Genomic DNA, 13,971 nt, shown 5'->3' on the forward strand with positions numbered 1-13,971 from the left:
ACTTAGCTGTATTTGGCCATTTAGGTGAGGAATCCAGCTAAGACAAGAACATACAAGGTTCTTAAAAAAAAAATATGTACATGAATTAGGCTGTATTTACTTGAACATTGAAATTCTCATTATTGTGTTAAAATCTAACTATTGTTTTAGGGAATGGAGTACCTAGGATCGCTGCAGTATGTTCATCGAGATTTAGCTGCAAGAAATGTTCTTGTTGAAAATGAAAACCGGGTAAAAATTGGAGACTTTGGACTAACGAAAGCCATCCAGACGAACAAGGAGTATTACAGAGTGCAAGATGATTTGGACAGTCCTGTGTTTTGGTGAGAGTTGCAGCCAGATGTTTTTTTGCTCATCAAGTGAGGGATGTAGACTTGGGATGCCCGAGATGGCAATAGCTTGAGTACTGCATACAGTTCTTGTCACCATATTACAGGAAAGATGTGCACTAGGGGGAACAGAAAAGATTTACGAGGATGTTGCCAGGACTGGAGAATTTTAGCTATGAGAAAAGGGTGGATAGGCTGGGGTTATTTTCTTTGGAACAGAGGAGACTGAGGGATGATTTAATTGAAGTGTATAAAATTATGAGGGGCCTAGATAGAGTGGACAGGAAGGACCTATTTCCCTTAGCAGCGGTGTCAATAACCAGGGAGCATAGATTTAAAGTAATTGGTAGAAGGATTGGAGGGGAGTGAGGAAAATGTTTTTTACCCAGAGGGTGGTAGGGGTCTGGAACTCACTACCTGAAAGGGTGGTAAAGGCAGAAACCCTCATCACATTTAAAAAGTACTTGGATATGTACTTGAAGTGCCATAACCTATAAGGCTAGGGACCAAGTGCTGGAAAGTGGGATTAGGCTGGGTAGCTCTTTTTCGACTGGCACAGACACGAGGGGCCGAATGGTCTCCTTCTGTGCCGTAAATTTTCTGTGTTTTTTCTAAGTTTCTAAGACGCGCTGCTTGCCCACTTGACATGGGCGCACCAGTAATCCTGGGCCTGGACTCTTCAAATAGGCTTCTTAAAAGGTATGTGGTTGTTTTATCATCACATTTCTTTGTTTTCAGTAAACAATGCTGCATTTTGTCCCAGGCCTTAGTTGCTTGTGTTGGAAACGTTGGCCTTTTCGCATTGTTTTTTTTTGTTGCCAGTACTTTTAAGTATTCTTGGTTGTTGCCGGCATTTAAATAACACTGTACTGGAACCTGCCTAGCCACACCAGAAGCATATATCACATCAGGCAATCAATATCTGTATCAAGCAAGTGGCAGATACTGTATTTACAATACTATCATCTCCACTGGGAAAGGAGGCATCAGTTGGACAGAACATGTATCAGACAGCAGCTCGAGTGCAAGTGTTCCTTTCTCTAGCATGGTCATTCTTTACCTTGAAGAGCAAAAAGGTTTTTTTTAAATCTCTATATATCTTTTGAAACAAAATTGAAAAACACTCTTCTGGTGAGTAAAAGGCTCTCTCCCTGCCAGGTGACTGACAACACAATTCTTGGATTTGTTTTTGCAGGTATGCACCAGAATGCTTGATTCATTGCAAGTTCTACATTGCTTCAGATGTGTGGTCCTTTGGTGTTACTCTGTATGAATTGCTAACATACTGTGAGTCTGAACACAGTCCAATGAATGTAAGTGATTGTGTCTCCTCCAGCATTTCCACTTATGATCTTCCCTTGTGTCCTTACAGTATCTAACATTGCACATTGTTTTCATTCTCACAGATGTTCCTGAAATTGATTGGTCCAACTCAAGGTCAGATGACTGTCACAAGGCTTGTGCGAGTACTTGAAGAAGGCAAACGTTTGCCCTGCCCAGTGAATTGCCCTGACGAGGTACAAATACTAAACAGATGTATATTTTATTACTGGCACATAATATGCCAATCTGAACAGTTACAGGATTTTTAGCTCAAAACTGTTACAACTTATTAAGGTATCATTTCAATGAAAAAAAACTTGGACATTATCACACATCGCTCTCATTGGGGAGGGGTTAAGGAAAGAGGGGATGCTGCTCCTGATCATTATCTAGTGACCCCCCTATTGGAAGGTCAGTCTATCAAGTGAGGGCACATAAGCTGCTGACATTCATTGAGGAAGGGCCTTGGGTAAGTTACCAGTGGGCAGCCAATGCCTATGGAACTGTACCCCAGCAAGGGACCCAGGACAAAAGGCTCAGTTGTCCGCAATGTAGTTCCTTTGAGCATATTCAAAACAATTGCGGAAAGATCATATTTGAGCAGATTGAAAAACTAACTGCTTTGACAGTAGAGGAAGAGCAATTCAGGAGACATCTGTCCTTATCTCTGACTCCAACCAGTTATGCTACCTAATGCCAAAAGGATATGCAGTTAATGTTCATAAACTGTATGATTCAAGCAGGTAACATACTTAGAATTTCAAATGAACTATCAATTAGCTGAATCTCTCAATGTCATACTATATTCCATTTAACAAAAAATAAGAATCATTTTAGACATATTCATGAACCAAAAGGCATTCACAGTAGAAGATTAAGACGAAGATAGGAGGGAGACTCAGCCCTGTGGGAAAGGGTTCATATACCACAAGACAAGCAAAAAATTAGAACAGTAGGATTTATAAATGGAAATTGAACAATTTAAAAATAATGAGTAATTGAATAAGAATAAGTTACCAATTCTGGCCATTGAAGTAGACAGTATAAATCAGTTTGATACAACTAGATATGCTTCCAGCAAGAGAAAAGATTGAGGGAAATGACAAAATGGTATATTGGTGCAGCTAATCTATTAAGATAGTATAATGTGCTGTCCCTTACAGATCCTGTCCACACTTAAAAAGAACCTGCATTTATATAGCATCTTTCACAACTTCAGGACATCCCAAAGCACTTCACAGCCAATGAAGTACTTTTGAAGTGTAGTCACTGTTGTAAAGTAGGCAAACAACAGCCAATTGGCGCTTAGCAAGGTCACACAAACAGCAATGAAGTAAATGCCTCAGCTGAAAGATAGCATCTCTGACAGTGCAGCACTCCCTCAGTACTGCACTGACGTAGCAGCCGAGATTATGTGCTCAAACCCTGGATTGACTCCGCAGTGAGTGTGCTACCACTGAGCCAAGGGGAATTTGACAGTCAGCTCCCACTAACGAACAATTTTTAATCTTCATTATGTTCTGTTCTCAGGTTTACTATCACATGAAAAAGTGCTGGGAACACAGTCCAAGCAATAGAACCACTTTTGAAAACCTCGTGAATGTATTTGAGTCTCTGCTACGGAGCATGTGAATTAAAAAAGTAGTAGGATGCAGGAGATTGTTGGTTCTTGCAACCTGAGTAATGCAAGAAAAACCTGTAAATGTCTCACAGCCAGGATTAATACTCAATGATAAACTTGTCTATTTATACATAATGATTATAATGTACTGCTATCTCACCATATGTTCTATTTTTAAATGGAAACTTATAAAAGCCACTGTTCCATTATGTAGCAATACACCCATACCCTCACAAGAATTGATAGTGCAAGCATCTATGTTTCTGTTGCAACAAATAGTCAGTTATGTAAAACAATTAGAACTGTTCTTTGTATATACCTGTGGGTATTTGTTTTGGTAATATAAAAAGGTAAAAAAATGGAGAGTGGGTAATTTTCTCAAACAGTGTGGATGTTGCTGATGACATTAGTCGACCTGGAAATACAGATCTGCAGTTTTCAATAGACAGGGAGGAACTAGGCCTGCACAAACTTAAGTCTCAGCTGGTCCACACACAAGAGTAGTACATGGATTTCCTGCAATTAAGGGAATCATATATTCTGGGTTACTTTTGGGGCAGAGTAGGAAATAGCATTCAGCCAGCACACCAGTTGGGCTGTTATGCTGCACTTTGTCTGGCTGCTGGCAGTATTCCTCATTTCAGGTACTGAAATGGCTGAATATTGCCAACATGAAAAATGGCCACTTGCATAAGGTGCCAAATAGCTGGTAACATACAAGAAAATAGAGACACTGTGGCAATAGGCTCTGTTACATAGCACATAGAAAATTTCTTTCTAATTTTCTCCCCATCTCTCCTGAAGATGCTAACTCAGGGTAGGGTCAATTTCACTACTGCCACCAGCTATTTGGCACCTTATGCAAGTGGCCATTTTTCATGTTTTTAAACTTGAACGGTAACAGAGAGTGGACAAACACAATTCTGCCTTCATTCAATGCCCAAACACAGACAGAAGATGGTCACTGGAATAGCAATCATGTGCAGGAACCCTGGCAGATTTTTAAAAAATTATAATTTTTGTCTTCCTAACCCAGGAAGAGTTGTAGCAAATGCCACTGAAAACAGCCAGCTCAGTACAGACCATAGATAGAACCTGGGAATTTCTTGGTCTGTATGATTCAGTATTAAATCAGGGGTATGATGTAAAATTCCTTTTGCAGTCATTAACATATTTATTGTTAAAGATCTGTTAAAGAGGAAATTATACCTCCAGTACAACTTCAAAAGGCAATGTTTTGCTAACTTTCACACATTGACAATGGAATTTTTTATTTACCATAAATACTCTGCCTAAGTATACCGTTAAACATTAAAAACTGCAGAATAAATTTATTTGCCTGTCCACCAACTTTTTTTCCCTTGATTAGGCAGGTTGCCTGAAATCTAAAAGAATTGAGAGATTATTTGCTATCGAAATGCTGAAGTTTTGTGCATTAATTTGTCCTGCTCATTCTGTACTATCTACATGTGTTTTATATTTTTTTGTAATATAACAATGCTAGCTAATTAAACACTGGTGTTTCTAGTTACAAATGTCTCTTATTTCAAGACAGTTTTAATGGTATCCTTCAACACATGAATAACAACAATTTTAAAAAAGCATCTTACTTAGTATGAAACAGATCTTTGCTTTTTTGCTCCCAATCTTGTTCCCTCCTCTCTTCCTAAAAGTGCAGTTCCATTTGTGTCAGCTGCTGGTCAGTACTTTGCCCAAGTGTATTAATCATGGGTGGTAGGTATTATATGAGAGAATGATTCTGTCCCTACTCACTATCATATATACACACACATGCAAACATCACCTATTACAGTTGTTTTTCTCCTCTACCTGACCCAGTGTGCTGACTCATTTTTATCCTAAAGCAGCACTTAGAACATTTTTTTTGGACAAGGGCAACAGTAATGTTTACACTTGTGCAACCAGTTGTAAAACTAATACCCATCCATCCAGCCCCTGGGATTGTCACAATATGAGTATTGACGAGTTGGGCTAATTGATATTCTTGAGATATAATACTAGTGGTTGTTGCGCCTGTTTTGTATTGGTTAAAGGGGCACCTATTCATTCAAAGAATTAACAGTCGTGGCGTTATTTACCAGGAAAGACCCTTAGAGTAGGATATGATTTGCCTTGCAGAGGCCTCGTGCAAAGGTTCAGTTTAGGGACTGGATGCGCTAAAGGCCCCTGACTGCAATTGCATGACTTCAGCCAATAATCCATACAGATCAGCTGTGCAAAAACTGAGTACGTTAGGCTGAGCGCTCAGCCTTTCTGGACTGACCAATGCTGCCGCGGCAGCCAGTAACGGGAACTGGATCCACTTGGGTCCCCTGACCAGCTCTCTGCCCCATGCAATAGCACTGGTTGCATGACCCTAAAGCCACCTCTGCAAATGGAGCTGCAGCCCTCAAGGGTCATGTATAGCGCAGCTGGGTGAGTTAGTTCAATGATGTAATGATTTCCTAAAATTTCTGCTTTCCAGGTCTGAGATTCATTGAAATGCAAAACACTTGAGCACTGCTGGGGCCCCCTATGACCTCAATAATCACACCTGGTTTAAGCCAGCCTTTCTTTCTCTTCAATCCTAAACTCAGTCATCCTTTATCCAACACGTTTTGAGACTATGACAGTAAATCACAAATGTTTTTTTAAGCTAGTGAAGCAAGAAAGTTAAACATTTTATTGTTAAGAGTCAGTTATCAAACATGGGAGCCAATACAATAGGCATCTTAGCTACAAGATATCAGTTCAGCCCATAAATTACCCAGAAAAAAATCCACAATAAATATGCAAGAATCTTAATTTTATCACTACATCAGCAATAAAGATGCTGGCTTTAGACAGTCCACAAAGTATGAAAATCAGATATTTAACTGTCTCCATTGGGTATTACAACAAACCATATATCTAAAGTTTTGAGATATCACATCAAATATATATATCAAAAAGTAATTTCATGCAGAGTTCAAGTTCAGTTTAATTTCTGTTGGTGAAAGTCGTCGGCAGATTATCAAGCCAGAAATTTACAGCCGTCTAACAAACTTCCCTCACTAACCTAATAACATAATTGACCTCAGGTCTTATTAAGACCACATCTGAACACAGTGTCCAGGTTAGGCACAAAACATCACAGCCATTCTGCAGGCTACCTGTGAGCAACAGCTCAGAATCAGCTAATTTTATTTAAAGATAGTACCAGAGATGAGGCACCCAAGCCACAAGACGAAGGCAGCCAGGAATGTTTATACTTAGGACCATAGAAATTAACGGCACAGGAGGCGACCATTTGGCTCATTGTGTCTGTGCCAGCCAAAAAAGACTTGTCGACCATTACCCTTTTCTTCCTGTCACAGCCAATTTTGGATCCAACTTGCCACTTTTCCTTGGATCCCATGGGCTTTTACTTTCCTGACCAGTCTACCACATGGGACCTTATCAAAAGCCTTGCTAAAATCCATGTACACTACATCAAACGCGTTACCCTCATCGACCGACCTTGTTACCTCCTCAAAAAATTCAATCAAGTTAGTCAGACGTGACCTTCCCGTAACAAATCTATGCTGACTGTCTTTGATTAATCCCTGCCTTTCTAAAAGACGATTAATACTATCCCTCAGATTTGTTTCCAATAATTTGCTCACCACCGAGGTTAGGCTGACTGGCGTGTAATTACTCGGTCTCTCCCTTTTTAAACAACAGTACAACGTTAGCAGTCCTCCAGCACCATAGCCAAGAGGATTGGAAAATGATGGTCAGAGCCTCGCTATTTCCTCCCTTGCTTCTCTTAACAGCCTGGGATACATTTAATCAGGGCCTGGTGATTTATTTACTTTCAACGATGCTAATCCCCTTAATACTTCCTCCCCCACTATGTTTATCCCATCCAAACGTCTGCATCGTCCCCCTCTTTTGTGAAGACTTGAGATTAGAAGGCTCGGGGAGACCTGATAAAAAATTTAAGATTCCGAAGGAAATAGATAAACTGAAATCTTAAATTATTTTACATAAGCACAAACTAACTATGGTGCACTGACTCAAGCATAGAAGAGAGAAGATGGTGGATAGGTGGAACAGACTGCCAATTGAGACAATGAAGGATAATATCAGGAAATCTGAGATGGAGCTGGAAAAATTTTTTTGGCCAAAGGAGGAATTAAACAATGCATGCGAATATATATATTACTTCTGATTTTTTTGGGATTTTACAGAGGGACTACAGTGGTCTTTTCCAGTCCTGTACATTCTTACCTAAATTCAACTTCCCAACTATATTATAAATCACAAAATATTATTTGGTAGCAAGCATTGCTAGGAAAACACAGTGTCAGAGGCATTTTTGATTGAGGCATAACCTCAAATTCCTTTTCTCCACCATATGGCTTTTCCTTCTCACCCATAGGGAAGTTTATGGAATTCATCTTCAAAATTGAGACCATCTCCCCAAAATCCTAAGCCTCAACCCAAAAATACTCTGTTGCTTCTCTCTTATCTACCTTCCCATCCAAGACTCACCTATTTTCATAAGACACCCAACTAGGCTCATATATTTCCCTACCCCTTCTTAAACCATCTGCACCCAGAGTTACCCCAAGGCTCCATCCTTCACCCCTTCTCATCCATATGCTGCCTCTGACCTGATCAGTCAGTCTTCAAATGTACGCCATCACCCAGTTTAACTTCTATTAATGTGTTGTCTGACTGCCCAGCTGGACATTATAAGGTCGTATCTGATGAAGGTCATTTGTCCCTTTTTAGTTCATCTATCTATAATAACCCTAAAGTCCACTGCAGCATCCAATTGTTTAAGTAATTTCAGAGTTTGTACCTTCACTATTCTATTCAAGAGTCCATTGCAAGTTTTGATCACTCTGAACAAGAATTTCTCGGTATCAGTCCAAAATTTGTCTTCTACTGGTTTGAATTTGTAGCCACTTGATGTCCTTTTACAATTTAACAAAATATATGTCCAGATTTACCTTTTCAGCACTATTTACTATCTTGCATATCTCTAAGGTTACCTCTCAGATACGTCCTTTCAAGACTGAAGTCTGTCTAGTCTTTGCTCATAACTCAGAACTAACACTAGTGATCAGGCATGTGACTTTTTTTTGTACCATCTCCACTGCTCAAAGGTCTCTCCCCTATTTCTTAAATGAGCAGAACTGGACAGAGTTTGTAAAAGGTGGTCTGACCAGAGCACTATACAGTTTGATCACAACTTCCTCTAATTTCTACTATTTTGGCTATATAATTCAGAATTTTATTAGCTTTGTTATTACTCTGCTTGGCTCCCACAAGAAATTATACACCATCACCGCAACCCCATTCCCCTCAGTTGCTCACTCTGGTAGAGAGTTGCCCGACATCCTATCTATCACCAAGATTGCCCAATTCCACCTCCATAATATCACTTGTCTCCATCCCTATTTCACCGTACCATTGCCAAAACACTCATTCAATACCGCATCCAAGCTTGACTTTTGCAACACCAGCCTTGAGCTTCCTCCCAAGTCATCTGCAAATCTGATCTCAATGTTCTTCTCAATTCTGAATCTTGGCTTTGTTAATCTCCCTCTGCTCCATCACCTTGTATATTCATTTCAAAATCTTTGTTCTCAGTAACTAATCTCTCCCGTGGTTTTATTTCACCATACTCCTCCAGCCCTACATCCCAGCTCTCACCTTCTGCTCTTCCAGTTCAGCCATCCTTGAACTCTGGAATTCTCTACATAATACCTTCAGTCTGGCTATTTCTCTCCCCATCTGCAAAAGCCACTTCAAAATCTACCTTGCAATGGTGCCTCTGGATACATCTGGTTTAATCAATGATAAAATAAACATTTTGTACTCTGCCCTCCTGTTTGTAATCCACTACCATGTATTATGTAAATATATTTATACCCATTCAATACATACAGAAAAGTCTTACAATCCAAATGCAACTGAGCGAAATGTAGGTCACACTGGTAATTTGTGCCACTGTTTGTAGTGTTGTTCAGGAATCCTATCACATTGATCAAAGCCAGTTAAGTACTATTGGAAGTTCATAATTGAGGCTTGGTTAACCATAGTAGGTTGGTCAGGGTCATTATTAAAATGTTTACTGTTACAGCTTAAACAACTGGGTGGTGCATCTAGAACACTGCAATATGAAAGGAGTGGGTGAAACACAGGTCTGACTCCCACCCATTGCATTTCTGTTCAATCAAATCGCTATGGGAAAGCACCAAGTGCCTTTCAACAAAGAGGGAAAAGCAAAAGAGAGGGCCATACCCAGGCTTTTCGCATGCACCCCACCTGGCAGCTGGTTCTTTTTGGTACTGAGACTTGGGAAAAGTTGCACACATCTGGCATGAAGACCAGAAAGAAAAAAGGTTAAATATCTTTGTAAAACAAAACAAATATTAATTAGTATTTGAACAGAATTCTAATTAAAATAGGATCAGGGAGGTACATTGGTGTGGGCTATATATTTACATATATAGGGACACAAGTCACAACCAAGGGTAACTATTGGCTAAACCCAAAGTGGATAGAAAATATATGTATTTGAATAATGGCACATTACTCACCCTCTGATATGTCCCTCACTGCGGGGAAAGCAAGAAATAACTTGGTTTCCTTTAAGAGATTTTCATCCTGTATCACAGCTTTCCCTTCCCTCTACTTTATGCAGGACCCCATGTGGTCAGTCCTCAATTTTTAAAAAAAAGTTAAGAATTCCACACCACCTCCTCTAAATTGGGAACAAACAATCTACACCTTCCCCACTAGCTTAATGGATAGCTGCACCATACAAACCAGGAAAGTCTCAGGTTGAATCCCTAGTCTATGCTAAATTAGTTCATTTTAGGCAGATCAGCAGCAAAGGCACAATTGGCTCAATATACCTATGCAGGGAAGGGGGAAAACAAGTATTTGGAAAAGGATCCTTGCTCCCAACAGTTATCCAGTGACTCCTGCTGGAAAATGTATGTCTCAATGCAATGCAAGGATAGGAGTGGTTTCAGTGAGATCATTTTAAAGTTGAATACCCTGTTGACACCCTTTGACTGGCCACTAGGGTGAGATGCCAGATATCTGCCACTGCCCATGGAACCATAGTTCAACATGAATCATGACTAGAGGAAAAAAAATGGGGGAGTGGAAGAAATCTATCCGTTTGCAAAGTTAACAGGAAAAGAGAAATTCACACAAAATCAATTTTAGGGAGAAGTGTTAGCAGAGGCTTATGAACAGGGCACCTGCCCATCTGCCTTCTCAAGGATACTGTGTGGGAGAACCCAGGAATGAATAAGTAGAAGGTACCACAATCAACCTGGAAGTTAAGCCAGAAGCACTGTGACACAAGTAGTGAGAAAGAATGGAGCACATTACAAAGAAAGCAAGCATAAATGATTGAAGTTAATAAATTAAACATGGATTGAAGAAAGTCAAGTCATATATACATTTATTTTAAGAGTTGGCAGGTATTGGTAATTAACTTTGACTGTCTTCAGTGTCATTTTATCTGCTGTCTAGTGCGCTTTCCAGTGGTTATATTGTCAACTGGTCATCAAAAGGTGCAGAATATCCTGCAACACATAGCCCTTTGTCTAGTGGCAGTAATCTGTTACAATCAGCACCTGAAGATGCTATTAAAAATCTACTGAGCAGAAGATTTGTAATCAAAGGGAGTCATCAATGGCCTGGGTTGGATTGTTACTTGTAGATTATCACAGGCTACTTGAATGGCTTAAAGAGCCCCTAACGATGGACCCACCAATTGAGGTCTGGAGGAGGATACTGGTCCAGCACTTTGCGGCTTGTTCTCCCATTTGGCCATACAAGTTGTGCCCCATGAGAGCTGCATCAGCACAGACAACACCACCAAAAACATTGAATCAGTAGCTACAGTATTAGTCCCAAACATAGTGCTTTGTTGATATTGCCCATTTCTTTAATTCTCCCAACTAGGACAGCACACTGTCCATCCATGCTTCTACGGATGCACAGAACTTCACTCTCAATCATTACATTTTAAATGTTTTAGGAGCACAGGCAGGAACATCCATGCACTCTGTATATTGAAATAAGCTCTGCGCAAATTTGCAAAGTGCCACGGTCCAAGGGACACCTTTAAACCAAATTGGTCATGGCACTGGGGGAAATACTCCATGCAATGCCGTAACCCAAGCAATGTAAGACCGTCTCCTCCAGGGGAGTCTGTCACCATTCCCCTCACTTGTAGGATGGGATCCTACTCCAGTTAGTCACTTTAGCATTGCTGCTTTGCAGGAACACTAAAGTTCTAATATAAACTCTCAGAGTCCATGTCCAATTCATCTGCCTATGCCATTATTAACAGCAGTTTAAGACACCTTCACAGATTACATTCAGCTCCTTGAGCATCAGTAGCCATCTTTTACAAGAATGGAAGCAAACACTGAACCTACTGCTACTCGCTCCTTGAATATTCCTCCCTCATTCCCTCCCCAAAAAGCTTAGTCTCTGTAGGAGGAATGAGTAACGGATATTCCAATACAGAACTGCTTCCACTGAATCCACCAATAAGTCAATCTGTAAAGCGTTAAGTCTGCTGAATTTTCCATTTACATTATATGATTGCTCAAAATTCAGTGTGATGACCAACTCTCTGCCCAACCACCTCCTCTGACACAAAAGGAAGAACAATTCAGGGCAACAATGTAAAAATCACATTGCTGGCCTTTAGCAACAGACAGAACTCTGCCCATAGCCACAGCAAAATGACTGGCAATAGCATCAAGCACTACTGGACAAGCCATTTCTATTTCCTTCCAAATGCCCCTTGGAAACCTAACTTGTGAGCTAGGTCACGATGCCTATAGAGGCACATGTGCTGCCTCATTTATGTTGCAGCATTATAATATAAAGGTCAATGCCTTGGGTATCCCGAGCCAGTGTCGGCTTTCACTCTAAAGCTTTTTAAATCTCGAATACATTGAGCAAAAAAAAATTCCTAAAAAGGACAAAGAGAAACAGAAAAAAATGGTGATTCTTTTAAGACTTTTACTTGGTTTTACTATTCAAATACAGGAAAAAAAATAAACCACAGTTTATGATTCAAGTATAGTGAAATGTACTCCTGCTTTTCCCTGGTCAAAGGCAGCAACCTTTTTATTGGGACTAAACTACCACAGTCCCCAAAAAATTCTAGTTCACGTACCAGTATTAATTCAAAACACATATACATTTCAGCATTAAAAATTATTTCATAGAATAATCATCCCATCAATAAAACATGGACCCAGCAGTAACCTTCAAAGCAACCAGAAAAAAAACACTTCACTGAGGGAATGAAAGTACTTCTGCATTTTAAGTGCTATATGATGTATTACACAAAAAACCTAGCATCTTTGCTGAACCAAAGGTGGTCAGTGGGAACAGGCTGTACTGCATAGTGTAAATATAATGAAGACAACTACATCAAATATATAAGTCAGTTAGTGCAGTCAGAGAACAAGTGGGTTCATCCATGGTTAAAGCTCATTTTCATGTACATTAAAAACATTGCACATATGCAAACTGAAATCTGAAAAAAGTGCAATTCAATAACTAAATGATAGAGGTGTACCTGATGTGAAATGATCGAACAGAGAAAAATAGTTGGAAGGGAGGGAAAGAATTTCACATCTATCTTTCCATGGCCCTCTTCCCTCCCCCTACCAAAAATCTTAATACATTTTACAGTGAAACATTCAAGTGTGATTAAGCTGAAAGCTCTACAATTCTTACACATTCAATGAAATGTGTGAGGACTGATTGAGAGAAGTTAAAACTGGTCCCTCTCTGCAATAACCATAAAATTTGAAACCAGATTGTACAGCTGCCTTCAAAATAATGAGGTCAAGACTGCTTATAGCAGACATGAACCAAAATGCATGGTAATCTGTATTCTTTAAACCTGGTTTTGGGCCGACGGGGGGGGGGGGGGGGGGGGAGAAATAGTCAGCGATTTAAAACATCCGATTTCAACAAATAAAATTTAAGGAAACCTCATTAAAACTTATTTCTTTTTTAAAATCTAATTTTTCTGAACAAAAAATGCATTGACACAGGGCAGTTTCACATTTAAATGAACGTTCCAGCATTAGGCAAAAGAAACAGCAGCAAAAATAACACAGCAAAAAAAGGTCAAAATATCCTCTTCTTCTTGTAATAGGAATCTGCATAATGGCCACCAAGGCCTTGCGAGTGCTGCCCAACGTAGCCGCCATCTGGACTCACTTCTGGAGAGGGCAGGAGGTAGGAAGATGCACGTTTCTGGCCGGTCACTGGAGACTTAAGGAAAATAAGGAACAGTTTAATCTCAATTCTGGTTAAAAAAAAATCTCATCTTGAAAATAGTTTCTATTCAAAGCATTCATTGCTATGACAACCACTGAAATTCTTCCATAGATAAACAGAATATTCTCCGATGGCTCAACAAGTTTCGTCAGCAAGAAAATGAACCATGCTGAACAGTAAGGTCTCCGGTTTAAATCTCTAGTCTCTGTTGAGTTATCTCCGCTCTGGAAAAGCAAGCAGCATCGGGAGGGCAGGGGGGGGGGGGGGGGGGATGGTGGGCGCAGGGAACAAGGAGAGAAAACTAGTGTTTTCATTCCGAATCACTATCCAGTCACACCCTGTGATGGGATGGGCATCTCAAAACTCACTGCCAGTGTGATGTAATTT

General features: G+C 40.0%; 2 protein-coding genes across 6 annotated transcripts in view; one reads left to right on the top strand and one right to left on the bottom strand.

Annotated features, from left to right (window-relative positions):
- jak1 (Janus kinase 1) overlaps nt 1-4,812 on the top strand; it is a 168,807-nt gene extending 163,995 nt beyond the window's left edge. For all 3 annotated transcript variants that reach the window (XM_067990391.1, XM_067990390.1, XM_067990388.1), the window contains 4 exons: nt 151-323; nt 1,525-1,642; nt 1,736-1,846; nt 3,183-4,812. In XM_067990391.1, coding sequence (XP_067846492.1) covers nt 151-323; nt 1,525-1,642; nt 1,736-1,846; nt 3,183-3,284 — 504 coding nt within the window. In that variant the 3' untranslated portion in view covers nt 3,285-4,812. The remainder of the gene's footprint in view (nt 1-150; nt 324-1,524; nt 1,643-1,735; nt 1,847-3,182) is intronic.
- Nucleotides 4,813-12,292: 7,480 nt separating this feature from the next.
- Nucleotides 12,293-13,971, bottom strand: part of raver2 (ribonucleoprotein, PTB-binding 2) — a 93,051-nt gene continuing 91,372 nt past the window's right edge. For all 3 annotated transcript variants that reach the window (XM_067990394.1, XM_067990393.1, XM_067990392.1), the window contains one exon: nt 12,293-13,578. In XM_067990394.1, coding sequence (XP_067846495.1) covers nt 13,432-13,578 — 147 coding nt within the window. In that variant the 3' untranslated portion in view covers nt 12,293-13,431. The remainder of the gene's footprint in view (nt 13,579-13,971) is intronic.

Source organism: Heptranchias perlo, chromosome 9 (assembly GCF_035084215.1).
Source record: "Heptranchias perlo isolate sHepPer1 chromosome 9, sHepPer1.hap1, whole genome shotgun sequence".
Taxonomy (NCBI): Eukaryota; Metazoa; Chordata; class Chondrichthyes; order Hexanchiformes; family Hexanchidae; genus Heptranchias; species Heptranchias perlo.